This window comes from Elgaria multicarinata, chromosome 3 (assembly GCF_023053635.1).
Source record: "Elgaria multicarinata webbii isolate HBS135686 ecotype San Diego chromosome 3, rElgMul1.1.pri, whole genome shotgun sequence".
NCBI lineage: Eukaryota > Metazoa > Chordata > Lepidosauria > Squamata > Anguidae > Elgaria > Elgaria multicarinata.
In genome coordinates, this window is record NC_086173.1 from 2797232 (window position 1) to 2825222 (window position 27991).

Here is a 27991-nt window from a genome sequence, read left to right on the forward strand (position 1 = left end):
TGTTGTAAACTGCCCAGAGAGCTTCAGCTGTGGGGTGGTATATAAATGTAATAAATAAATAAATAAATAAATAAATAAATAAATAAATAAAGGCCAGCTTTATTTTACTTTTTCCATTCCCTATTACGGTAACACACCAAATATCGGCTCCTCAAGTCACCAGGTCTCCAATGGACTGACAGCAGGACACTACGATATGTAGAGGTGGTAATGTAGTCAGTCCACGAAGGACAGCCCAAGTAGTAGTAGTAGTAGTCACAACTTCTGGAGGGCCCCAGGTTAGGGAAGGGGACTAGTCATACGGAACCCTGGCTGTGTGCCTGCCTGTATCTCCATGCTTGTCACAGCAAGTGCCTGCTGGTATTCAGGGATGGGTGAATCTTTGAGAGTAGATCCAGGCCCATAGCCAAAAACATGAGGCGGGGAGTTTATCTGGCCTGCAGGCCTTTTAAGGGCGAATTTTTAAACTGTTTTTATTTAACCCTTATTTTTGCAGCCATACTGCAATTTATATACATTCAAAACATTTCACTAAGCAACTTCAACACTTGTTAACAGTTCTTTCCACCAATTAACAAAGAAGGTGAATTTTTTTTTAAAAAAAATCTACCAAGTAGAATGTCAAAAACAAGCTACAACAGGAGTATTCTTGTCATGAAATTATAGAATTGGGAGAGGCTGAGGGATGTGAGACTCAAAATGCATGTACTATGAAGAATTTTGGGGAAAGTTTCCACGGCCGCAACTGCCCCAAAATAATAGCATCTGTACCTTTAAGAAGAAAAACATTGGCTTTCCTGATGGTTTTCTAAAATTTCTGTACCATATTTAATTATTTGTTTGTAAAAATTTTTTAGGGGGGCAGAGAAAATGAGGGGGGCAGGCACCCCTAGGCTCTCCTGCCAGGTACAGGCCCAAGTAGCTCTTCCTGTGCTCCTCTCCCACTCTTCCTGTCTGCCTTTGCATGCTCCTGTCTGCAGTGTGTCTGTACACACCTGCACGTCAACGGGAGCCAGGAAAGGCCAGGTAAGCGCCAAGTGCAATGCTTTACCCACCACCATGCTGATAACGATGGGAAAGGTTATCTCCGACCAGCTAGCATCGCTGGTGGTGGCAGAGTCCTTTCCACCCGCCCAGCACCCCCCTGCCCGGTGTTCAAGAAAGGTCTCTATCCACTCCCTGCTGATAATTGGGTAGATAGCTTGGAAGGCCATCCACAGCTCCCCCCCCTTGCATACATCTGGATGCTATAAAGAGGGCAGAGGCACAGTGAGAGGAGAAGCCGCCAGGAGTTGTGCTGTTGCTCGTATCCCCCGTCCCGTCCCGTCCGTACCCAGCCATGCACAAGCTTCTCCTGGCTCTGACCCTTGGGGTGTTGCTGTCAGAGATGAGGCTGGCAAGCGAGGCCAGGACACCCCCGTATGGCGTTAAGCTGTGCGGCCGTGAGTTCATCCGCGCAGTCATCTTCACATGTGGAGGATCCCGCTGGAGACGGGCAGGTGAGTGAGTGCATGGAGATTTGGGGATTCTTGAGGGAAGCAGGAATGGGGCCCAGCCTAGCTGTTAGGGCAAAGGAAGACAGAGGCCAGCCTGTCCCAACCTGGTGCCTTTCAGAGGTTTTGGACTCCAACGCCTAGCATTCCCGACCACTGGCCATGATGCCTGGGGGCTGATGGGAGTTGAAGTCCAAAACATCTAGGGTGCACCAGGTTGGGAAAGCCTACTTAAGGCCCAGATCATACGTTGACTTGGTGTCAATCCATGCTGTAATGGAGAAATCAACACGGCACCTCCCGGCGCACAAACGCCTACTGGGACGTGGAGGAGAAGGCCGTCAATGGCTACTAGTCCTGATGGCTATGCGCTGCCTGCAGGATGCCTAAGTGCACCAGTTGCTAAAGAATAAAGACAGGAGGGTGCTGTTGCCTGTGGGCTTCCCGTGGGCAGCCCATCGGCCACTGTGCAAACAGAATGCTGGGTTGGATGGAATCCAGCAGGACTCTTCTTAACATGGGGTCTCCACGTAGAGGCCCATTTCTTATTTGGGCAGTTGCGCTCACCCCCTCCCCTGTCCTTTTCGAAGGAGAAGAATCCAACGGTTCCTGTCTCCATATTGTGTCGCGCATGGCGTTAGAATGAATCATGGAAGGGCGGGGGCGGGTGAGCTGTCTTGCCCCGGGCAGTTTGAACATCTGTATCGTCCTGCTGTGCGGGAAGGGGAAATTTCTCCCACACACATAAGACACAACCGTGTGGTTCAAAGTGGATCCCATGTTTGAGGAGATGAATTGTGGAGAACTAGAAATGGATGGTTGTTTATCGGCTTTGGATGAACAGTTGGGATGGCGTGAGACAAAAGCAGTTCAGGGAGGGGCAGGGAGCACTTCCAGCATCGGTCTTCCCATGCTAGTGCCCTCCACATGGACTACAACTCCCATCACCCCCAGCCAGCAGGGGTCTTTCCCCACCCTACCTGCAGGTACAGGGGACTGAGCCTGGGGCTTCTGGCCTGCAACGTCTGTGTGCTCCGCCCCTGAACAAGAGCTCATCCCTTACCGGACAGGGCAGGACAATTGCTTATGAAGGAGATGCAAAGGGCAGCCCAAGGGAAGGTGAGGGAGCTGCCTCAGGCCAGCCCCAAGGATCTTCAGATGGCCCAAAGGCACGCCCAGGGAGCTGGCTGCTGAGGGAGGCTAGGTCGGCTCCATCTCTGTAGTCCTTACACTTTTTATTCAGGCAGGCTTTGGGCATGTTAGCTGGTTGGCTGTTATCAGCCAACCTTTCAGCACTATCAGCCAAGCAGCAGCTGCTTCTTATGACACCTCAGAGAAAGGGGCGGACGGAGCAGAGCAGATGAATACGCTCCCTCTTTCTTGGTGGTGTTAAAGGCAGACTCTCTCTCTGCTTCATCCTGGGAACAGTCCCTTCCACCAGGACAGGCTGAAGCTGAGATGGGGCACTGCTGCTTCTGCTCTGACAGAAGCTAAAACCAAAGCTTCATCGAACCAGACTTCAGAGCTGAGGGTTGAACTACATCACACTCAAATGCACATAATTTAAAACCAGATTGCTGCGTCTTAATTGCACCTATGGTCAGTGTAGAGGAAGCCTGAGTCAATCAGTCCTTCCCAAGGGTTCACTCAGGGGTGCCCACCCCGGGTTCCCCCAAAACTCCGTATTATAGGACCGGTAGATTTTTGGAACAAAGGCACACAGACACACCAAAACTGACCAAGGCAAAGGTTTAATGCAAGAACACAATTACTACATAAGGCCTCAGTCTGCAGCAGCTACAAACCCCATACCAAGACGGTAGGGGATAGAAAGGGGGATAGAAAGGGGGAAGGGAAAGAAAAGGATGAGGTAGGTTTGTATCTGGTAAGGCTACCCACAAATCCATTAAAAAAACATGCAACCACGCCACCCAGCCTCCCTCCGTCCAGGCCAAATAGTGGCAAGCTTTGTCTTAGAAAACCAGAGACTAAAACATAACAAAAGGCTAACTTTCCTCAAGCACCCCGACCGGGTTACTTCAGACGTCCATCGCCCTAGGCCGAAGACATACTGAAGCCTACTCCAATTAGCTCTTTTATCCCTCTGTTCCCCGGCTGTACCACCCCTCCAATTAGCTCAACTAGGAGATAACATACAGGTGCGAGACCTCTAACTGACCTCGGGACTTCGGAGCAACTCCGGCCCCCGGAAAGCCTCACTCCCACTTTTTCCCACCACATACCAAGCTGGGTCCTGGCGCCAGCTGAGTCATAAACACACCCACCAGATACCAGCCATAAGCTACATCAACTAACCCTTATCTACCCATAATGGTATCCCATTAGTCATTGCAAGTTCTCCTGGCTGGACCAGAGCTGCAGCAACTGCATTGGTCACTCTTGCCAGGGGACTCTATAATCACTGAAAATAACCAACTGTGTGCAATGAAATAGTCCCGACTCGTAAACCACTGTTGACTATTTAACCCACCATTGGTTATCGTGTTGTCCGAACCCAGTCACTGTCACTGCTAAGCAAGTTTGGACTTAACCAAAAGCTCAACTGTTGGTCCAGTACAGAAAACATCTGAATTCCATTCTGTGGTGCAGAAGTTTTTTCTAAGTATAAAGTATAAAAATGTAGGATGGTAGGAACCCCCAGATTAAGCCTATAGTTAACTATTAAACCACCATTACCATTGTGTTGTCCAAACACAGCCAATGAGAGAACTGTAGTACAGCTGATGTGAATTTGTCCCCCCAATCCTCAAAATTTGTGTCTACCTATGGAAAAAGTATCCAGCAAATATTTGGCATTCGCATGACATCCCATGGCTTTGCGATTAATGTTTCACAGTAACCTGATGGCTGACCTAAATTAGCATATAGTAAAGCTTTTACTAACTTTCAGAAAACTTCCTCTTGAATGGGGTTGGGTGGGAGAGAGAAACAGCAGCGTCAAGTTACGATGTCAAATTCATTCATTTAAACAATTTCTATGCTGCTTTACTTTTTAAAACAAATAATCTGAAATTTGAATTCCAGTTGAGTCAAAATCTGAACTGCAAAAATTGAAAATGGCTGTGCTTAGAATTTGTTCTACATTTTGTTCGCGCTCTAATTCAGATAGTCCCTCTGTTTCATGTAACATTCATTGCTATGAGAAGGCCTGATATTTGAGATGTTGAGATTCAGCATCATTGCCAATTTGCTGAGCCAAGTACATTAGGTTCACCCTACCCCACCCTGGCCCAAGTTTCCAACGCTGACTTCTCATTGCAGGAAATGTCGGTGCTCTCTCTGGAGGAGATTCTGCAGAAGCCTTTGTCGCAACTTCCTCATCCAGCGAATGGGATCCAGTCCGTGCCCCTGCAAAGGAGCCGTCTAACTATTATGGGAACTGGCTGGGCCAGCAGAGCCACAGTCCTTCAGAAGAAACCTGGGCTTTGGATCGGGGAGCTCGAGACGTTATGGTGGGGTTGAGCAATGCCTGCTGTAAGTGGGGCTGCAGCAAGAGTGAAATCAGCTCTTTGTGCTAGACAGTGGTAGCAGTACTAGTAGTGTGTGCGTGTGCATGTCTGTGTTGGGCGCACTCTTAGCAAAATAGGAAGTACATGTACATTTTGTGAGCTTAAAAGTTTAGACCATCAGGCACTAAAATGTATGCACATGAATGTCTCAACCACTCCTTTCACCAAGCTAGGAATGGATTCTCTAGAATTCCGGCACACTACGGGTCTCACTCGCTGACAGCAACCTACACTCATGAAGTGCCACGCAGCATTTGTGTTTGTGGCTCCTGTCACAATTTGGATTTATTTTAATGATACTGACAAGCCCCAATTACTGCCAGGGTAGACGGATACAGCGCCCTGTGTCCTGCTCCACTACTACTACTATCACCATATGGTCAACATAAGTAAGCCTATATGCACCAATTGCTGGGGAACATGGGTGGGAGGGTGCTGTTGCACCATGTCCTGCTTTGTTGGTCTCTGGCTGACAGCTGGGTGACCACTGTGTGAACAGAGTCCTGGACGAGATGAACCCTCGGTCTAATCCAACATTTCTTACGTTCTCACAGCTGCCATTGGTAAACCCCTGAGAAAACAAACTTAGGTTTACCAATGGAGATTTGTTTTTCCAGAGGCATTATAGCAAGAGAATGGCAAATGTACCTGCTGTCACAGGGACCAGGGGACAGAAGTGCACACAGGTTTTGATTTGAGCAGGGCAGCATCCCTGAGCTGCAGCCACTTCTCTGTTCAGCAGTTCCTTCCTCCTGCAGAAGGACACATCGCCTGTCCTCCGTGAGTCTAAACGTTATGTCAAAATTGAAATAAAAAGATGAAATGAAACAAAACTGTGAGATGAACTGTGTTGACCTGGAGCTGCAAAGGGGGGATACGAGGGCGTCTTGGAGGAAGGGTTTTTTTTCTTAGCAATGCTGTCACAAACAGGCCTAAAACTTAGAGGTGTCACAACAAGCTTGCCCAAAGTACACTTCGAAGCCAACTGGGTGGGCTCCTCCTCATGTAAAACAGCTGAAAAACAGTAAGGAGAGCCCCAAGCGTTTGGATAAAACTACCCTTTCAGTCCCAAATAGCATCAAGGCCTTGGCCATGAGTAAACCACGCTTTCCTCCCGCAACTTGGCTGAGTATGAGGAACGACTCTTTGGATGGGTGAGTATGCTGTATGCCAGACTTCCCCAGCCTGGTGCCTTCCAGATGTGTTGGGACTACAAGTCCTATCAGTCCCAGCCAGGCCAATGGTGGAGATTGTAGCCTCCCAGCACATCTGGAGAGCACCAGATTAGGGAAGGCTGCTCTGTGCCTGTTTTCAGGCAGCCAGCTCTGGTGGACTCAGCCTTCCATCCTCCCGAGGTCGGTAAAATGAGGACCCAGCTAGCTGGGGGAAAGGTAATCACGGCCGGGGAAGGCAACGGCAAACCACCCCGCTATAAGGCCTGCCAAGAAAACGTCAGCGAAAGCTGGCGTCCCTCCAAGAGTCAGCAATGACTCAGTGCTTGCACGAGAGGTTCCTTTCCTTTCCTCTAAACACCCCTCCCTCTTTAAATGACAAAGTGGAATACTTCACTCACTTCAAAATGTGGTAAACCAGCCCTGCTGCGTTTGGGGCACTGAGTATAGGGGGCTAAGGGCTCTCTGCCCCAAAGTCCTGCCTCGGCGCTCCCACTGGGTCTGGGCGGGGAAGCCCTGAAGCAGTAAGCCGGCGTGCACCACGAGCAGGCCGAGTAAAACGAGCGACGGGACTTACTCCTAAGCAGGCGAGCCTAGCCGCGTCTCCCCGCCTGCACACGTGCAGGGAAGCACGCGTGGCGCGCGCGCCCCTGCCCGGGCTCGGCTGGGGACTGGGGAACGAGGCGCCCGCGCGCGACCGCGCCGTTTGCGCCCCTGGACGGAAAGCGGTTTCACCTGCAGCGCTTGAGCCCGACCCACATGCTTCCTTTTCGATCCCGCTCGCTTCCTTCTCAAAACACGGGACTAGAAAAGGGGGGGGGGAGGAAAGGGGTTTCCCTTCTTCTCTCGGCTGCGGCGATTGCAAGAAAAAAGGGCGCAAGGCACGAGGAGGAAGGCGGCGGCGTTTTCCGGCTGAGTAGCCCGAGCCTCTTGCTACCCTAACCGCTCGCTTGCTCTCTCTCGCCCCCGCATCACAGCCTCCGCGAAGCGGGCGGCTTTTGCCCAACTCCAGCCTCCGGGGAGGAGCAGGAGGGCGGGGGCGGAGGGAGGCGTCTGGCGGCGCCGGGGCTGGTGCGCGCTCGGGCGTTTCCTTGGTCAGGCTCGCAGCGCCGCGGAGCGAAGGCGAGAGCCGCCCCGAGCCCGCCTGCTGAGCATCTGCGGGAGACGCCGAGGGAGGAAGGCCGGGGACGAGGAGGAGGAGGAGGCGGCGGCGGCGGCGGCTCATGGGGGTAAGCAGCAGGCGGAGCGCGGCGCGGAGGGAGGCCGGGAGGACGGGCTTGCTGGAGCAGCCCGCCGCCGCCGCCGCCGCCGCCGCCGCCTTCCCGAAGGCAAGAAAGCGGCCAGGTTTTCCGCTCGCAGCTCTGCGAAGGATGCTGAGATGCTTTGACCCGGGCTTGCAGGGGCTTCTCTCCCTCCCTCCCTCCCGCTCTCTGACCTCCGCCCAGGAGCAGCTGCGTCCTAAATCTTGTCCGTTGAAAGTTGCGCTCGAGTTCGTGGCCCCCGCGATGAAGCGGAAGGAAGGTGTTTCAGCTGCCGCGTGTGAGTGAGTGAGTGAGTGAGTGAGCGAGCGAGAGAGAGAGAGGGAGTGTGTGTGTGTGTGTGAGTGAGAGAGAGAGAGAGAGAACCAGGTCAACGCGCCAGTGTTTTTTTCAGCTGTACAGTGCTGGGCCCAAATTGAATGGGGGATTCCTGGAGCAGAAGGAGCGGTCCGGTGGGACTGAGGGTCCTGGTTCTGACTTCTTTGTTTGCGCCGGTCTGGAAACTTGTGGTTTTCTAGACTGGAAGGCATATTAGCTGAAGGCATCGGACCCCAGACGCAGCAGGAGTAGCAGAAAGAGGCACAGGCTGAGTTCGGGCGACACGCTAATCAACTGGGGGACGGAGAGGGGGGGGGTAATAAGAACAGAATGGGAAACAACCGTTGCTTAGCGTGTCGTCCGAACTCCGCCACGGTCTGTGCGTGTATTAACAAAAACAAAAAAAACCACCTTGTAATGCTCGTGGGGGGGGGGGACCCCAGATGACCCGTACTCGCCCCCTCTGTAGGTCGGATGTCAGCAGGCGGAGCCCGGGAAAGCCGTGGCGTGGTGGGGAAGACGTGGTGCTCCCAATGGGAAGGGAAGGGGGACGCTAAAGGGAATCCTCACTGTTACCTCTGATCATTGACAGCAGTAGGCATTTCCCGAGGGCATACAGCTACCCTTCCAACTGGGGAAGCCAGGATTTCTCCTTTGGCTATCTGTCAGGCTGTGAGTGTCTCGGAAACAGGGTCCCCACAGGGCACAATAGGGCCTGCAGGCCATCTGTTTCCCATCCCTGCTATAACAAGTACATTGTTCTTCACACAGCACATAGTTAAACTATGGGATCTGCTGCCACAAGACGGCTTTAAAACACGGTTAGAGAAATTTCTGGAGGAGAAGGCTATCAATGGCTACTAGCCTTGATGGCTAAACGCTACCTACAATATCAGAGGCAGTAAGCCTATGCACGCTAGTTGCTGGAATACAGGGGCGGAAGGGTGCTGCTGCTGTTTCCCACAAGAAGCTGGTTGGCCACCCGTCGTGTGAACAGAATGTTAGACTAGATGAACCACCACGGCTCTTCTTGCTGTATACACCAGGCAGTAAACCTGTCTGCACTAGTTGTTGGAGACCAGGGGTAGGAGGGTGCGGTTCCACCAGTGTCCTGCTTGTGGATTCCTGGTCCACAGCTGGTTGGCCACTGTGGGAACAGAGTGCTGGACTAGACGGACCCTTGGTCTGATCCAACAGGGCTCATCTTACATCCTTATTGTTGTTTAGTACTGGGTTTTATGGGAGGGTCACTTGAAGGAAGGGCAGTGGGCAGTTGTGTTGGGCAGAGTGCTCTGTCTGCTGGGAAACCAGTTCAAGTCCGAGTCAACCGTGGGTGTTGTTATTATTATTATTATTTATTTATATAGCGCCATCAATGTACATGGTGCTGTACAGAGTAAAACAATAAAATAGCAAGACCCTGCCGCACAGGCTTACATTCTAATAAAATCATAATAAAACAATAAGGAGGGGAAGAGAATGCACCAAACAGGCACAGGGTAGAGTAAAACTAACAGTATAAAAGTCAGAACAAAATCAAGTTTTAAAAGCTTTAGGAGAAAGAAAAGTTTTTAGCTGAGCTTTAAAAGCTGTGATTGAACTTGTAGTTCTCAAATGTTCTGGAAGAGCGTTCCAGAGGTGTTGAACCTCTTTTAGCCTAAGGGGCCAGTTTTCATTTCAGAGAAGCAAAAGGTTAAAGGACCAAGGGCAACACGTCTGTTTATTTATTATTTATTTATTTATTACACTTGTATACCGCTCCCATAGCCAGGGCTCTCTGGGCAGTTTACAGAAATTCTAAAATTGAGGTAAAAACAAGTATACAAAATTTAAAACTCTAAAACACAGAACAGACACACATAAAGCATTAAAAACCGATTAAAAACTAAACATGTGGGTAATTAGGATGTGCCGCCATATGCCTGGGCAAAGAGGAAAGTCTTAACCTGGCGCCGGAAAGATAGCAGCGTTGGTGCCAGGCGAGCCTCGTCAGGGAGATCATTCCACAGTCTGGGGGCCACCACCGAAAAGGCCCTATCCCTTGTTGCCACACTCCGAGCCTCTCTCGGAGTAGGCACCCGGAGGAGGACCTTAGATGTTGAATGTAGTGACCGGGTATATTCACGTCGGGAGAGGCGTTCCGTCAGGTATTGTGGTTCCAAGCCATGTAAGGCTTTATAAGTCAAAACCAGCACCTTGAATTGGGCTCGGAAACATACAGGCAGCCAGTGCAAGCGGACCAGAGCAGGTGTTATATGGTCAAACCTTCTGGTTCCCGAAATCAATCTGGCCGCTGCATTTTGCACGAGCTGCAGCTTCCGAACCGTCTTCAAAGGCAGCCCTACGTAGAGCGCATTGCAGTAATCTAACTTGGAGGTTACCAGAGCATGGACAACTGAAGCCAGGTTATCCCTGTCTAGACAGGGGCGTAGCTGGGCCACCAACCGGAGTTTGTAGAAGGCACTCCGTGCCACTGAGGTCACGTCTAGGCCAAAATACCAGCATATTTTAGTCTAACACTCATATTGCCCATAAATGAGCCTTCGGAGAAGCATTTTGACCTCTTAGAAGAGGGAGAAATACTGCCCAGGAGCCAGGAAACTACACAACGATCAGTGGGGGCCACAAGAAGGGGCCACCTTGGAACCACGGATTGCTGGACTGAGGCACTGGAGGCCTGAGGTGCTCCACCCCTGAAGTAGGACCATGTTAGGTTACTAGTGTGATCTGGTCTAGTGGAGCTTCCTGTGTATTGTAATTCTTCACAGTGTGAATGTTTCCCTACATGAATAAATGTAGCTTTTAAAGATGAAGTGCTGAATACGGGGAAGGCCTCCCCATGCTCTCCATAGCAACAGCCTACCACACACAAACCACGAACCATCTGCCTTTCTTCCATTTGTAGCCCAGTCCTATGTACGTTTATTATTATTATTATTATTATTATTATTATTATTTATTGCATTTTTATACCGCCCAATAGCCGAAGCTCCCTGGGCGGTTCACAAAAACTAAAACGTTTACTCTGAAGTTAGTTCCATAGAGTTCTGTGAAGCTTACTCCCAAGTAAATGCACATAAAATTTCAGCCCTCATTCTCTGAAGGCTAAACACGCTTCTCCGCCAGCCCCAGGGTGTACAACTCCCCAACTTTTTTTTTTTAAAGGGCTCAACGCAAACCACTATATATGTACTTGATATTGTTTTGTTTTTCTTTGATTAGGGACTTTGTCTGGGTAAAACCAAATCCAACTTCTAAGCCTCCTTTTACTGAAGCCTTGTTAGACAATCAGTCTCTTACTAGGACAAAAAAGACCCCCAAGCTCCTTTTGCTGGAGTTAGACATTACTCATTATTTCAGATTTAGATACCTTTCCTCATAAAGGTGCAGCCTCCGCAGAGGTGTCGATGCATTAGCTCTGTACAAATATAATAATTAAAACATGATGGGAAGGACAGAGGAGATGTCTTATTACTGTGAAAGATGCCAGAAATGGATTCCACAAAGTAGGATTCCCTAATTCTTAATATTTTAACTATTCCCCTTTGTGAATTTGAGCTGTGTGCATGTGCATGTATCTACATCAGGGGTGGGGGTGGTCTGGGGACCATTTTTGGCCCCAGACAAACTCCATGGGCTGCACACACCCCTTTATACTGTTGTTTTATCCTTTGAATTGTCTTAATTCTGCAAACCGCCCAGAGAGCTTTGGCTATTAGGCAGTATAGAAATGCAATAAATAAATAAATAAAAGAAGGGAGGTGTTTGGGCCTCTCTCCTTGTAGTGAAGGCAGGGACAAACAATTACTCAAATCGGTTGCTGTCACCCTTTGCGTCTTCAGACGGAGTTGGGGGACTCTCAGACCTTATACGTAACTCCAGGGCTTGAGAAACAAGGGTGCAATGCCGGTGCCCTGTAATTCAAGCCCTAGGCTTGAAACTTTAAACAGTAGCAATTACCCAAGCAGAAAGCTCTGACTTATTATTATTATTATTATTATTATTATTATTATTATTATTTATATAGCACCATCAATGTACATGGTGCTGTACAGAGTAAAACAGTAAATAGCAAGGCCCTGCCGCATAGGCTTACAATCTAATAAAATCATAGTAAAACAATAAGGAGGGGAAGAGAATGCCAACAGGCACAGGGTAGGGTAAGCAGGCACAGGGTAGGGTAAACCTTTTGTACCAAGGCTTACTTGGAAGGAAGCGCACATAACACTTGGTATAGGTGTTAAAATTATTTACAGTGGGGGAGGTGGGGCAAAGGGACTAAAGGCACACAAGAACCAGAGTACATTTGGAAACAATACTTCAGGCCAGAAATAACAGAAGTTACCTAAAACTATATCTCATGCTATGTCACCTAAGCACGGCTCTTCAAATAGGACAGGGTCCCAAGCTATGATCCTGGGAATCACAAGCCAAAAGCAGAATAAAAGCCAAAAACCAAAGACAGAGACAAAAACTGAAGACCAAAAAGCAGCTCTAACCATGCCTGTTTTACATTCAAAAGCCTTTGACGGAGATGAAGTGAGCCTCCTTAGCCAATCATGAGCTGGCTGAATAGTGCCCTCAAGCTTTCAGGGCAGGGTGGAGGGAAAGCGGAGTTGTCACAGCAGCCCAGCTAAATTCATTTAGTCTAATTGGCATGAGTCCTACTTGGGCCTTGAAGGGCCTTGAGACTAGAACCGCATGAGATCATGCACACAGGTGGTTTAACTAGGGCATGCAAACCATGCTGGCACAGAACGGTAAGCCAGGATTCTGGAGAATCTTGCCTTACCGTGAAGGCACTGTGTGCTAGTGCACATAGTCCATTCACTGCCATTTGGCATCTCCTGTTAGCATGATCAACAAAACAAACCAGAAAAGTTCAGCTTCATCGAAACCTGGAATCCTGATTTGCTCCTCCTGTTACAAGCCAGTATTGTAAGCCATAATTTGTTCTTGTTTTGCAAATTCTGGTTTGTTTGGTATCAGCAAGTCATGATTCTGGGTTTAGACCACACACTAACGAAATCATAATTTGTTGGTTTAGCTTGTCGTGCTGGCTGAAGGAGTCAAGCAGGGGCAAATGGATTGTGTGCATCAGGACACAGCTAATTCACAAGAATCCTGGCTTACTATTCTGTGTGAACGTGACCAATAATTAACATCTTTGTTAAAGGCCCTTTCTACACCTAAGGATTATCCCAGGAAAATGGAGGGATCATTCCTGTCTGCTCCCGGGATCCCCTGTGTGTCATTTGGATGCACAGGGATAATCCCAGGGGAAAAGGCAGGTGTAGAAACATCCAGAGATTGGCAGCTAACCAGAACATGTTCAAATGATAATTTGAAATGAGTTTGCAAGCCATGGTTTATATTAACCATGGCAAACTATGGTTAGGGCCACTTACCTGCCTCTCTGTCCTTTTGTCTTATGACAAGTAGATCTTACTGCAGTCTCAGTATGCTTTTATTTTTATCCCACTTTTGCTCTAAAGGGCTCAAGTTGGCCTACATGGTTCTGTTGCCCTCCACCCATTTTCCCCCTCAAAACAACCCTGGGAAGTAGATTAGGCTGAAAGGTGGTGATTGGCCCAAAGTCACCCAATGAGCTTCATGGCTGAGCCGGGTTCTAATCCTGAGTCTTCCGAGTCCTAGCCCAGCGTTATAACCACTACACTGTACTACAGGACATGCTTTCGCTGTGCATTTGCGATCTCAACCTCTTAATGTGCATTGAGCAGGGGGTTGGACTCGATGGCCTTATGGGCCCCTTCCAACTCTACTGTTCTATGATTCTATGATGTTAGTGACCACCAGAAATTTAATTCTGGCAAGCAACAGGAAAAGCCTTCAGTATCCTGTGCTACAGAATTAATCTATTTTTAAGAAGTGACTTGCAACGCAGGGAGCCAATGAGTTCCTCTTTCAAAATGACACCAAGTTGGGTCTCTTGCTGGGACACAGGATCAGAGACATGGACTGGAGAAGAGGCATTGTGACATATAACCCACCCACCCTGCGTATTGTTCAGCCTGAGAAAAACCACTTTGTTAAGCAGCAGGTACGAAAGGGGCACACGTTGGCCCTTTCTACACCTAAGGATTATCCCAGGCAAATGGAGGGGTCATCCCTGTCTGCTCCTGGGATCCCCTGTGTGTCATTTGCATGCACAGGGATGATCCCAGAATGATCCTGGGGGTGTGGGGGAAAGGCAGGTGTAGAAATGGCTGTTATCTCTGTGGAGCTGGGAGTAAGAAAGTTGAGCTTCAGTAGCCTCTAGAAGCAATAATTGACTTTGAACATCACCCAGAATTTGTGGACTCTTAGTAAAGGTGACAAAAGCTGGTCAGCGCTGACCATTTTTTTTGTGTTTTTCTGCACTGGGCCATTGTCACTGGCAGAATGAGGCGTCGTCCCTCATCCATTGCTATGCCAATTGCTCTGTGGGATGTATTTAATGTAGTCATCATTGGCCCCTGTTGTATAGTACCTATGCAGGGCACCAGTGATGAGTGACATGGCAGCTCGCCAACACCCACCTCTATTCGTGGAGCTTGTAAAAAGCTTTATTTCATGGTTTATATAATGATTTAAAATGTTATAATGTTTTAATTTCATGCCTCACAGGGTGAGTGCTTCTTCAGTGCACCACTCCACCATGAATGCACGTACACACACACGCATGTATGTGCGTGTATAGATAGATAGATAGATAGATAGATAGATAGATAGATAGATAGTATAATTGGTGACCTGGGGGCATTGAATTAAGTGTTGTTGGCTCCCTCCCCCAACTCACTCTTTACTGTCCTTTCATACAGGGCAAAACTGGAACCTTGAGATGCAGGTGGAATGTGGCATGCCTGCTGCTTCTGGCATTAAAGACCTCTGGGCTGAAAGAAGGTAAGGGACCAGCATCTGTTGCTTCCCTCAAATAGATGTGTCTCAAATTCCACAGCAGAGCTTTCCTCGATGGAGGTCTCCTATCCCCTCATGTATGCACACTCCTGCAGCGGCATGGCAACGGCTTCTCTGTGGCACTTTCGCTCTTAGCTGTGGCATTTGTGTGAATATTTTTATTTATTATTATTATTTTTATTTATTTAAGGATTTTTATGCCGCCATTCAGCCAAAAAAGGCTCTCACGGCGGCTTACAAAAGGATTTCTTGACAGTCCCTGCCCACAGGCTTACAATCTAAAAGACATGACACAAAAGGAAAGGGGATGGGGAGGGAGGAGGAGGAGGAGGGGGGAAAGGAAAGCAAATTCAGGCACTACAATCTTAGTTGGAAAGTTCAGCAGTTACAGTTGGTAGCAGGAGGGAGGGGGCTCTGAGCTGGAGCTGGACCCGGACCCAGGCACGATGGAGGGGTGCCTGGCTGCTGCTTCCTCCCCCACTGGTGGCCTCTGCAGAGACAGTTGGTAGCAGGAGGAGGGGGCTCTCAGCTGGAGCTGGACCCAGGCACGATGGAGAGGTGCCTGGCTGCTGCTTCCTCCCTTACTGGTGGCCTCTGCAGAGACAGTTGGTAGCAGGAGGGAGGGGGCTCTCAGCTGGAGCTGGACCCAGGCACGGTGGAGAGGTGCCTGGCTGCTGCTTCCTCCCTTACTGGTGGCCTCTGCAGAGACAGTTGGTAGCAGGAGGGAGGGGGCTCTGAGCTGGAGCTGGACCCAGGCACGATGGAGAGGTGCCTGGCTGCTGCTTCCTCCCTCACTGGTGGCCTCTGCAGAGACAGTTGGTAGCAGGAGGGAGGGGGCTCTGAGCTGGAGCTGGACCCAGGCACGGTGGAGAGATATCAATATACTCTGTGCCCTTCTAGAGTCCCCTCTCTCAAATCACTGAACCATTGGCTTAGGGAGATTCTGAAAATTGTTTAGGTTTCATCTCCCACACAGCAACCCACCTCCATGCCGTACTTTATGATGCCGTCACTATTATAGATGATATTGGAACATGTAGCTGAACACAGGGTGTGACGTGACCCCCTCATGCTGTGCTGTGTGCTGCCCTGCCCTCCGCAGTAAATGCTTTGAGTTGGGGGCAAGAATTGGACTGGGCTGGGCAGACGTTGTATTGTGGTTGAGAGCTATGATCTGGAATCCCCTGGTTCAGACCACAGCCCTGCCATATATGCATTGGGTAACTGTTATCTCTTTGCTTCAGCCCTTTCCCTCCCATGGTACATGGGTGATCATATTAGCCTACCTTGCCAGGTTATTGTATTAACTGAATTATGGGAATGTTTACTGCCAGTCAATGATGGCCCCTTCCCATGAATGTTAATAATGTACTAGTTATAACTGCTGTGGTTTTGTTGTTAATCTGGGACTCTGTCTCTGTTTGCAGGTGACCCAGATACCCCCATGGGTCTGCAGTGTTACCTCTCAGTACCAGACATCAGTATGAACTGCAGCTGGTCCACTCGGGACCCTCCAGATGTTAGCAGCATCAGTGTTCTTCACTATGAAAGCCTAAAACTGTAAGTCAAGTACCACCGCTAGTGCTGAACCTGCCCCAGAAAGTCTGGGGATTTAGGTTTGAAGGAAGCAGGACTTCCCAAATGTCAGCCATTCAGTTGTCTGTCAGCCATCAGGTGTATCCGTGTCTGTCTTGCTTGTATGCTTTGTTGGCAATACCCACAATGCATTGCAATCGGCCAAGTCATTTTTTTAATTATTTTTTTGGCAAGGCCAACAGCAGTGGGGGAAAAAAAGCAAACTGCATGATCAGTGGGTGGCAGAATTCAGTGGTGGGGGTGCCATGGGGAGACACACAGTTAGGATTTGTGAGTTCTGCGACCCTGCCTTAAAATAATCAGATACACAATGACTGAGCTCGGAATAACATTACACATGCAAATCACCGTGAGTCAGCACATTCATTTTGGCATAACCTCATTTGTATGCTCCATTCTGGACATGCTATGGAGCATTTGCAGAGTTGTAGGGTTCTGTGGGAAAGTTTTGTAAGGAATGATATGGGTAATGATATGATATTGGTTCTGATTTATGTCGGCTGCTGCTATGTTATTTATTTATTTATTTATTTATTTGGTCTCTGTTTTTTTACTAGCCGTCCTAACCAAACTCACTTGTTGAAGGCTCAGAATAAAGCAAATTGGTTGCTGATTGGACAGGACACGGTGATGCAGGGAGACGACTGCAGCGTTTGGGTGGAAGTTCACACAGCAGCTGGGACTGCAACCTCCAATAAGCTAAACTTCAGCCTGTATGAGATAGGTTAGAGGAAATAGGGTGCAGAGGGGGCCCAAGCACTTTGGGGGCAGTGTGTGTGTGTGTGTGTGTGTGTGTGTGTGTTCTAGACCAGCCTTCCCCAACCTGGTGCCCATCAGATGTTTTCCTGCCTTGAGCAGGGGGGTGGACTCGATGGCCTTATAGGCCCCTTCCAACTCTACTATTCTGTGATTCTATGACTTCAGCTTCCACCAGCATGGCCAGCATCTGGAGGTGACCAAGTTGGGGAAGGCTGATCTAGACAACCTTGTGGATAGGTATTAAAGAAATTCTCCCCAAGTACCAGACTGTTTGTGTTCCCACCTGTGCAGGCACAGTGTTAACACCTGGCACTCTTGGGCCGTTGCTGAGGTCCTGACAAGGCATCCCGGCACGGACACTTGTGGTGGGGTGGGGTGGGGGTGGGGGGCTCCCAACAGCTGGCTCTGTGAGCTGGCATTTTAAATTTCTCACAATGCTCCCAGCATAATGTCATTGCAGGGCATTGTGGGAAATTTTCAGAGGCAGCTCAGAGCCACGCACCGATGCCATCTTCCAGTGGGTTGTGCAGCACACTGAACTGTCGCCTCCCTGACTGGCCCCTCCCTGACTTCTGAGAACTCACTAGCTATGTTCTACCCTCTGTCCATTGGGACTAGTAACTTCAGTAATAAAACGTGGTGAAAGTTGAGAGTAACTTGGCCAGTTCTGGGCTCACGTTGTGAGATCGTGGAGATCCCGAGCTCTGTTTATGTTCTGGTTTAGGGTTGGTTGGTGTTGCTTCTGTCCTTTACGGTTGGGGGTGGGGAATGGCATTCAACGGTAAGAGCCACCACTTCTGGGGCCCAAGCGTCTCTCCTCCATTTTGCTTCTTTCAGTGAAGCCCCCTCCTCCAGTATTGGACTCCGTGGAGCCTGATTCCCATGGAGGTGACGTAAAATGGGAGACTGAGCCACCCAGTCACCAGTGTCTCATCTATTCCCTTCAATACAAGGCGTCCAAAGACCATGGCTGGATCTATGTGAGTCTGTTTTGGGGGGGTGAAAGAGAGAGAGAGAGAGTGAGGTTGTGTGTGTGTTTGTGTGTGTGTGTGTCTTCCCTTCCCTGTCATCTGGCTTGTCCTATGAGAGGAGAGTTCCTGGCTGAGTATTATTTTATTTATTTATTTATTTATTTATTACACTTGTATACCGCTCCCATAGCCAGGGCTCTCTGGGCGGTTTACAGAAATTCTAAAATTGAGGTAAAAACAAGTATACAAAATTTAAAACTCTAAAACACAGAACATACACACATAAAGCATTAAAAACCGATTTAAAAACTAAACATGTGGGTAATTAGGATGTGCCGCCATATGCCTGGGCAAAGAGGAAAGTCTTAACCTGGCGCCGGAAAGATAGCAGCGTTGGTGCCAGGCGAACCTCATCAGGGAGATTATTCCACAGTCTGGGGGCCACCACCGAAAAGGCCCTGTCCCTCTTTGCCACACTCCGAGCCTCTCTCGGAGTAAGCACCTAGAGGAGGACCTTAGATGTTGAACGTAGTGACTGGGTATATTCACGGCAGGAGAGGCGTTCCGTCAGGTATTGTGGTCCCAAGCCGTGTAAGTCTTTATAGGTCAAAACCAGCACCTTGAATTGGGCTCGGAAACATACAGGCAGCCAGCGCAAGCGGACCAGAGCAGGTGTTATATGGTCGAACCTTCTGGTTCCCGAAATCAATCTGGCTGCTGCATTTTGCACGAGCTGCAGCTTCCGAACCGTCTTCAAAGGCAGCCCTACGTAGAGCGCATTGCAGTAATCTTAACTTGGAGGTTACCAGAGCATGGACAACTGAAGCCAGGTTATCCCTGTCTAGATAGGGGCGTAGCTGGGCCACCAACCGGAGTTTGTAGAAGGCACTCCGTGCCACTGAGGTCACCTGAGCCTCAAGTGACAATGATGGATCTAAAAGAACCCCCAAGTAGATCTGCTGCACTTAAGGCTGCTTTACGCCTGACCCTAACAAGCTCAGCAGAGAGCCACAGCCAATCCTGGCTCTCTGACCAATGTTCCTATGTGATACATAGGTTTTCAGACACTTGTCCGTCGCGTTCACATGGGCTAGTGCACCTTGAAGCTGCAATGCTTTGGGACAGAATCGGAACCAAAGGCCTCAGTGGAAGTGAAGCCACATGCATTCAATCCTATGCATGTTTACTCCAAAGGAAGCCCAGTGACTTCAATGGTACTTACTCCCAAGTAAAAGTCTGTGGGCACAAAACCTACATCCATTCTGATGGATTCTTATGGAGATGTCTTTTTTTTCTTTGTTTTTTTTTTTTGCTTTGACTGTGTTTGTGGTAGTGGGGTTTTTGCCTGATGTGTGAGCTGCATTGTGGGGTGGGGAAGCATTATAAATATGGGAAATAATATAAATATGGAAAATAATAATTATGACTATTTTCTTCCCAGGTTCATGAGGACCATGTAGGCCACAGCAGCCATTACCTTGAGGGCCTAAAGCCGTTCACTTTGTATGAAGTACAGGCACGGTGCAGGCCAGAAAAGGGGTTTTGGAGTGAATGGAGCTCTTCGCAACACTTCCAAACTCTTGAGGCTGGTAGGTACCATCTTTGAAACCGTGGCCTTTGAGCCTCAACATCTGGATTCAGTTTTGTGCTTGATAAATTACCTTTGAGCTTTCTACATGAGGCATTTATTCCATGATTCCTCACTCGCAGTGGTTTGCAGGTGCTTTACATGACATCATCACCTTTCAGGACCTCCCATTCTTTGCTACCGTTATAGCATTGTTGTTTCTCTAATGAGGAAAGTCTGGTATTTACGTGAATGATAGCATGAAACCTTGATGTATTTGCTCAGTTCTGCTATATCACAACATTGCCTAGTGGTTGTGTAATGGAACACATAGAAAGGCAAAGATTGAAAAACCCTGGAGGAGAGAGAACCGTGTGTGAAGGAACCAATCTTATTCCCACAAAGAATCTGGGAGCAGAAGCCTTGATAAAGTGGTGGGTTAAAAGCTTCATGTAGAGAAGCCCTTTGCTGATATCCAGATGGAAAGAGCAGATAATACGTGGTGCTAGTCCTTCATTTGATTCTTGCCCATATTCTTTGGGGAGAGCACCTGAGATGGTCCAGCTGCTATATTAGTTTTTGCTAACCACTTGGTGTCTCTCTGTTACCTTTAGCTCCACTGGGTCGGGTAGATGTGTGGCAAAAAGTTGATGTCTCCGACAATCAGAAACGCCTCCTGCTATGGAAGGTAAGTGGACCCCACTGGCCTATTCCTTACATTCACCTCTCTTGTAGTACAAGTCAGTCCCGTTTCTGGAAGGTGGAAGAATTTTAGAGACAAGCTGAGGATGATCTGGGGGAGTGAACGTAAGAAGGGCCATGCTGGATCAGACATTCTGTTCAACGGTGGCCAACCAGCTGCCCATAAGGAAATCCACAAGCAGGACATAAGTGCAATGGCAATCTCCCGCCCCAGCAACTGGTGTATATGGGCCTGCTGCCTCTGATACTGGGGGTGATGTAAGCACTGGTCTTATACACATCTGCCTTATATGAGTCCATCCAACGGTCCAGTCTTCTCTTTCTAGCAGCAGCTCGAAAGAAACTGCCAGAATTCCTTTAGCTCAAGGTTAGGGAGATGTAGCTCTTCAGATGTTGTTGGACTGTTATTATTATTATTATTATTATTTATTTATTTATTTATTTATTTATTTATTTATTTATATAGCACCATCAATGTACATGGTGCTGTACAGAGTAAAACAGTAAATAGCAAGGCCCTGCCGCATAGGCTTACATTCTAATAAAATCATAATAAAACAATAAGGAGGGGAAGAGAATGCCAACAGGCACAGGGTAGGGTAAGCAGGCACAGGGTAGGGTAAAACTAACAGTATAAAGTCCACACAACATCAAGTTTTAAAAGCTTTAGGAAAAAGAAAAGTTTTTAGTTGAGCTTTAAAAGCTGCGATTGAACTTGTAGTTCTCAAATGTTCTGGAAGAGCGTTCCAGGCGTAAGGGGCAGCAGAAGAAAATGGACGAAGTCGAGCAAGGGAAGTAGAGACCCTTGGGCAGGCGAGAAACATGGCATCAGAGGAGCGAAGAGCACGAGCGGGGCAATAGTGTGAGATGAGAGAGGAGAGAAAGGAAGGAGCTAGACCGTGAAAAGCTTTGAAGGTTAACAGGAGAAGTTTATATTGGATTCTGAAGTGAATTGGAAGCCAATGAAGAGATTTCAGAAGTGGAGTAACATGGTCAGAGCAGCGAGCCAAGAAGATGATCTTTGCGGCAGAGTGGTGAACAGAAACCAACGGACTGATGTGAAACAACGGACTGCAGTTCCCATCAGCCCCTGCAGGCATGGCCAATGGGCAGGGACATCCAACAACATGTGGAGGGCCACAAGTTCAGCAGCTGTTCTCTACCTTGCTTTGTGTGTTTATGTGTGTGCCCTGCCCTGTCTGGCTGCCCTGCCTTCGTGAGTCAGTCTGCTCTCTTTCTTGGGTGAATTGTGAAAGTGTTTGTATGTGCGCTTCCTGTGTCTGAGTGATGTTTGTTGTAAAAGGGGATGGTTACGTTTGTATTTGATTGATCTCCCATGGATGAGTTATTAGTCTTTTGCTTCCAAGAAAGCATGGGAGGGGATTTCCAACATATGTAGTAAGAATGGTGTGTGTGTTGTGGGTGGTTGTTGTACCGTATTTCTTCGATTCTAAGACACACTTTTTCCCCTAAATAAACAGCTCTAAAAATGGGGTGCGTCTTAGACTCGATGGCGTCTTAGAATCGAAGAAATACGGTACATAAAATAGCTTTCTTTGACTGTGTGCACATCTGTAATTGTGATGTGTGAGTCCAGTATTGGGGGCAGAGTAAGAGGCCTACTACAGACTGGTAGCCACAGGGCCCATCATGGCCTTGATCCAAGCCCCGAGGGCCACAGAATATTGTGCAAAGCTTTTGAGTTCACCACAGCTCTTCATCAGGCAAGATGGTACACAAAGCAAAAAAGACACGGGAGGAGGGGGGGAAATGGCTGATATTCAAACCACCAGAGTCTGAACGTCGTTACGGTCTTAATATGAAAAGTAGGATGAGGCTGCAGTCATTCAAATTAGACACTACCGGTTACAGAGGTGTTTTCAGGTTGCACTAATTTATTTATTTATTTAAAACATTTCTTAGCTGTTAAACATTTAACCTGTTGGGTGTTTTATTGTGGTTTTAATTTTTGTGAACCGCCCAGAGAGCTTCGGCAATTGGGCGGTATAAAAATGTAATAAATAAATAAATAAATAAATAGCTGCCATTCAGGGCAGAAGCCCTCACAAGGCTGCTGACAACAATAACCCTAAAAAACAGTTAAAATATTAAAAGCAATAAAAACATAAACACAACAAAACAGCAATTCAAAACAAGAAAAGCCAACGATACTAGCAACGATGCTGACAATAGCAGCAGCAACAGTACTTGTATCACGAGAAGGCCGCAGTAATATAATTTGTCTTCAAGGCTTTCTTAAAAGCCTGCAATGATGGAGCACGGCAGACCTGCAATGGGAGCTTGTTCCAAAGATGTGGGGCCACTGCAGAGAAGGCCCTCTCCTGTGTGGAGACCCACCTAATTGCTTTCACAGGTGAGCAAATGTGAAGGGTCTCTTTTTCTGATTTTAAAGTGTGGGCAGGCTGATATGCCTGCACTGGAACCCTTCCAAGGGTTGCTGGAAAGACAAAGAAACAAACAAACAATGGTTGATTTCCCCCATTTTTTAAAATATGACATCTAGCTGTTGCTCAAAAAAGTCTCCATCCTTAGGTGAAACACGCAGGTTCCTTGGTAGGTGAAAAACCAAAGTAGAGAGATTTTGTTTTACCAAAGCTGGAGATAATTTTAGATGGTGTACTAGGTTTTTAAAAAAAAGTCAAAGAAGGCCAAATTGGCTAGCTGCGCCTAGTAGCCGGAGGGGATGTATCATCCAAAAATAATGTCCTTGCTTCAGGTGGTAAAGGTTTATAGATTTCTTCCAGAACTTTCTTCCTGAAGGGCATCTGCTCTGGGTTGTTGGCAAATGCCAAGCCCATCTCCCCCGCCCCCACTCCTCATCAGTCCTTTCTGCAAATGTGTGCTCCCTTCATCTTCTAAACAGCGTGAGCAGCGCTATTTCTCTAAGGCCCCGACAGCAGAAGCCAGAGCAGCTTGTGAGCTGGGGATGGGTCTTACTGGTGACCCCAGCATTGTCCAGAACGCTCCTGAGTTGAGGGCCTTTTGCTGAGAAGCAGGCGACCCAACCAATGGGTGAGAGAAGAGAAGGCATAGGTCATCTTTCCCCAACCTGGTGTTGGACTACTACTCCCAGCCTCCTGCTGGGGCATGCTGGGGGTTGTAGTTGAACCCATCGGGAGTACTTTCAGTTGGTAGAGGGTGGCAGTCAAGGCCACTCTTAACTTGGTGGGCGTGCTGGCACTTGGCGGGGAAAGGGTTGAAATGACTCCCGGGTGCCTTCTCGTTCTGCTGATCTCAATTTAATTCTGTTTCACCTGTCTTTCACTTGCCCGCTTTGTGCCTTTAGCAGCTGCGGGGCAACCGGAGCACATAGAATCATAGAATAGCAGAGTTGGAAGGGGCCTACAAGGCCACTGAGTCCAACCCCCTGCTCAATGCAGGAATCCACCCTAAAGCATCCCTGACAGATGGTAGTCTAGCTGCCTCTTGAAGGCCTCTAGTGTGGGAGAGCCCACAACCTCCCTAGGGAACTGCTTCCATTGTCATACTGCTCTAACAGTCAGGAAGTTTTTCCTGATGTCCAGCCGGAATCTGACTTCCTTTAACTTGAGCCCGTTATTCCGTGTCCTACACTCTGGGAGGATCAAGAAGAGATCCTGGCCCTCCTCTGTGTGACAACCTTTTAAGTATTTGAAGAGTGCTAAGTGCTCACAGCACTTGGCCATGTTCACAGCATGGCATTTTTATGCCGAGAGAAGCTGCACCCTGTTGTTTTTTATTTCTGGTCTATTTTTGCCCTGTAGCACAGCTTGTTAAAGGCAAAGACCCTCCTGTCCACTAACAAAATAAGTAACCTTACGTATGGCTTGCTGGTTGTGCATGTGAGCGAGGCCTGTGGGGCTGGGAGCGTCACGGCAGCAGGAATTCTTTGTCCTCTTCCTCCCTGCCACCCTTCCGCTCTTCAGTGACAGTAAGAGGGATGTCAGGGATGCTTTAGGGTGGATTCCTGTGTTGAGCAGGGGGTTGGACTCGATGGCCTTGTAGGCCCCTTCCAACTCTGCTATTCTATGATTCTAAGGACCTCCGCCCACTTTCCTTTTACAGGCACTGGACCCAGAGTCAGCTCAGGGAAAGATCCTGGATTATGAAGTTTACTACCAGAACCAGGGGGGAAGCGTCCTCAGGAAGACTTGTCCCTGCTGCAGAACTAACCTCCCTCACACCGCCAACTACGCCTGGGTATCAGCCCGCAATTCTGTGGGGAACACGCAGCTGGCCAATCTCAGCTTGGTCCATGCAGGTAAGGATTGATGATATGGCAGCAAAGGCCTGTGGGGGCCTCTTGCAAGGTGCCATACCAGTGGGAGCTGGTGGCTCCTAACTCAGTGGGGCTGTGAATCCGCTCTGAGTTTCAGTCAGAGAAAGAGCTATCCAAAGTGCTGAACCCGTTCCCCCTAAATGGGTTCAGCGCCCTGGGTAGCTCCTTTAGAGTTCTGTCTCAAACCCAGAGTGGATTCACAGCCCCACTGACCTCGGTGCCACCGGCCTCCAGTGGTCGATACAGTCCTTTTAACTCCTGCACTATTTCCTGCCACCTTCATTAGGTGAAAGCTGAGTCATCTTCCCCCGTGAAGGGAAAGCGGTTGGCGTTGTCCTGCCTGCGCTTTCCCCCACCACCGCCACCACCGCCGCCTACTTGCAAGAGGGTTCTGTTTCCTTTTTCTCTCCCCAGACTTCAGAAAATATCCTCGTCTATGCTAAGCTTATGATAGGTCCATGAACCTATTGAGTGCACTCAGTTTGAAAACGGAACAGGGCTGTCCCAAAATAACTTTGTGGTTTCTACGTAGTTGGTGGGCTCCTGCCGTACATGGACGTGTGTATATCAGTTTGCAAATTTAAAAAGGGAAATAAAGAAATGAATAATATCTAGCTGTACCCGGCGTAACATGCGCCGTTGTAGCATATCTTAAAGTTTATTAATTAAATATCATCGCAGGGGCGCGGGCTGCTTGGAGGACGCCGATACAGCGCCGTCTGGTAGACCTGGGGGGCAGGGAGGTCGGGGGGAGGGGGAGCAGGTGTCCCCCTCTCCCCGGGGTTCCTGTCAGCCTTGGGCCGGCTGCCCAGCTCGCATGAGATTAGGCCGGGGCCTGGGCTCGCAGCAGGCGAGCGGCCCCCCACTCGGCCACCGAGGTTCCTGGCCATGCCTTGCTCATGCTCCAGACCGTGGCGCTGCCCCCTTCATGGGAGTGGGGAGCGAAGAGGCAGAAAGGGGGATAGGATTACCTTGGAAAGCCCGGAGGAGTCGGGCAAGGGGCTAAGCAACCAGTATCAGCTGACGTTACACATTGTTACTGTTGCTTAGCAACCTGTATCAGCTGAAGCCTGTACGGAAACATACCTAAGCGTAATATATAAGATAAGGGGAATAAACACAATCAAGCTGCCAGACACGGACCTGCGAGCACCCAGAACCTATGGAATTGAAAGGATGTCCGTTAATGTTCCTTAGTTAATAGTTCTGGCCTAAGGAAGGAGAACAGAAAGCATTGAGGGGGCGGTAGATGGAATGGCCTGCTTAAGCCCCGAACAGCTTATAGCGCGCTTCCCCAACCAGGCACTTCCAGATGTGTTGGCCTACAGCTCCCATCTGGCTGGAGATGATGGTACTTGTAGTCCAACATACCTTGAGGGCGCTAAGTTGGGAAAACCTGGTTTAAGTAAATTTCCTGGAAGTGGGGATTAAGGTTTTGAGGTAAATATAAAGGATTCCAACAAAATATGAAGTTGCTAAGAGAAGGGGAGAGAAACAGGGGATGGACAAACCACTCTCCAGTTCCTCCGTAGGCTGGGTGATTGTCCAGATTCCCTGCAATTTGGATCCAAATGACATGTGACCTTTCCTGAGTAGTTCTGGCTTTGAGGCAGGTCCGACCCTACCATTAGGCAGAGTGAAGCGGTTGACTTAGGCGGCAGGTTGCTGGGAGGTGGCAGCAAGGTGTTGGAGGAGAGAACTGTGGGTCACGTGGCCCTGCCTGCCCTGCACCCCTAACCTAGCCAGCTGCTTTCAGGTGTGGCGAAGGATGCTGTCCCATTGCCAGTGCTCAAGAAGGATCCAGCCACTAGTCCGGTCAGCTTTTATACAGGGAATGGAAAGGGGATGCTACCTTGTTTTTTGTCTCAGGCTGCAAAATATCTTGGGCCGGCCCTGCCTTGAGGGCCGTGTGGTTTTGTTTTACAAGCGACCTTTCTGGCCTTCAGGCAGAGTGAAGCAGTTGTCTTAGGCAGCAGAAGTTGAGAGGTGTTGTGAACCGCACAGAGAGCTTCGGCTGTTGGGCGGTATAGAAATGTAATAAATAATAAATAAATAAATAAAGATTCAGCCACCCGTCCAGACAGCATTTGTACATGGAATGGAAAGGGGGGACATCCTGAGGGCATTGTGTTTTTGAAGGGGGCATAGGGAGGCTTTAACCCTTTGACTCCCTCTGTGTTCCCCTCTGGGTCAGGGGGATGGCAATTTGTTGAGGACGATAACCAGAGCCTCAGGCGACGCTCTATGAAAAGACAAACCGTTTGGGCTTTCCTCAGTACTCCCCGGTCCCGAAAAAGTCCAGGTGCTGGCTGTACAAGACCTGGGCCTCAACGTGACATGGAAGCCCAGCACGAGCCCTCTGTGGGTCCAGCCTGAGGAATACGTGGTCGAGTGGAGAGAAGAGCTTCGCAGCAAGGGTGAGACGTTGAACTGGTCACGCGGCCCTGGCAGCAGCGACAGTGTCCTGCTGAGAGGTGAGTGGCGGTGCGGTGGGCAGAGCTGGGAGCAACTAAGGGAGAGCGAAACTCAAGGCCAACCTAGATGGGGCATTAACTGCACTTAACGCAATTAATGTGTGCATTTCTTTTGCGATGTGAGGCCAGCCTCTCCGAAGCCATGCGGTGCATTTCAAGGGAAGTCCGACCACTGGTGGAATTTGGAGGGGCTGTTTTTGTGGGGGCCATGGCAGAAAGAGCAAATGTTAGACGTCTCCCTCGGCAGTCCCTCAAGGACAATTGGCGTCATTAAAAACGGTGCACTCTCGTCACGTTGATGGAATTCGCCTCACGTCTATTTGTCCCTCAGCATTTGCAAAGTAGGGGCTGCTGCTGTGTCCACCTAGGCAGAGATACTTATTCTGCAGAACGTGGGATGTGTGGTTGCTCTGAGACCAGGTTTGCCCCCCTGCTCTGAGGAGAGGCTGGAGTCCAGTGGATACGGGAGAGGCAAAGTTGCTTGTACTTCTGCATTCTACCCTGATTTTCCTTTAAAAAATACTGAGTTTAACCTAGGAAATATCGATGTTGTTTTTCGTTTTCTCGAACAGGGCATATATGTCTCCTGCCTGTTTATGTAAGGGATGTTCTCTTCTTGCTTCTCGGGAGTGGTTTCATATCTTGTTTGCTGGTGGTACATCCTTCAGTTGCCACTTTTTTGTCTCTCCTTCCCCCCCCCCCCTCAGGTAACTTTACGCCAACGGTCCCATATCTTGTGTATGTTTACGCTGTGCATGCTCATGGGTACAGTGCCTCGGACCCAGTGCGGGCTTACTTCAAGGAAGAAGGTATTCTGGATGGGCACGGGGGAAGTGGGAGTTGTCAGTACAATTTGGAAGTGGGTGACTGCCACGGCCCAGGCTCTGAACACCAGACCCGGCCGAGGCTACTCCCTGCTCAAGCCAAGCACCACCGCTTGATACGCCTGAGGC

At 49.0% G+C, this 27991-nt stretch overlaps 2 protein-coding genes across 2 annotated transcripts in view; both read left to right on the forward strand.

Moving 5' to 3' along the window:
- The first annotated feature begins 1339 nt into the window (after window positions 1-1339).
- On the forward strand, window positions 1340-5633 carry RLN3 (relaxin 3). The gene is made up of 2 exons (XM_063119120.1): window positions 1340-1499; window positions 4776-5633. The coding sequence occupies exons 1-2, from the start codon at window positions 1340-1342 to the stop codon at window positions 5030-5032; spliced, it is 417 nt and encodes a 138-aa protein (XP_062975190.1). The 3' UTR covers window positions 5033-5633.
- Window positions 5634-7311: 1678 nt separating this feature from the next.
- Window positions 7312-27991, forward strand: part of IL27RA (interleukin 27 receptor subunit alpha) — a 31372-nt gene continuing 10692 nt past the window's right edge. The window contains exons 1-10 of the mRNA XM_063119075.1: window positions 7312-7424; window positions 14594-14675; window positions 16118-16250; window positions 16844-17010; window positions 17883-18025; window positions 19458-19605; window positions 20198-20271; window positions 24351-24546; window positions 26841-27038; window positions 27746-27847. Of these exons, the coding sequence (XP_062975145.1) occupies window positions 7419-7424; window positions 14594-14675; window positions 16118-16250; window positions 16844-17010; window positions 17883-18025; window positions 19458-19605; window positions 20198-20271; window positions 24351-24546; window positions 26841-27038; window positions 27746-27847 (1249 nt within the window). The 5' untranslated portion in view covers window positions 7312-7418. The remainder of the gene's footprint in view (window positions 7425-14593; window positions 14676-16117; window positions 16251-16843; window positions 17011-17882; window positions 18026-19457; window positions 19606-20197; window positions 20272-24350; window positions 24547-26840; window positions 27039-27745; window positions 27848-27991) is intronic.

Bases quoted from the DNA above. Each gene is read 5' to 3' on its own strand.
- RLN3 (XM_063119120.1), top strand. From the start codon at position 1,340: ATGCACAAGCTTCTCCTGGCTCTGACCCTTGGGGTGTTGCTGTCAGAG. The intron at 1,500-4,775 runs GTGAGTGAGTGC...TTCTCATTGCAG, and splicing joins ATCCCGCTGGAGACGGGCAG to GAAATGTCGGTGCTCTCTCT.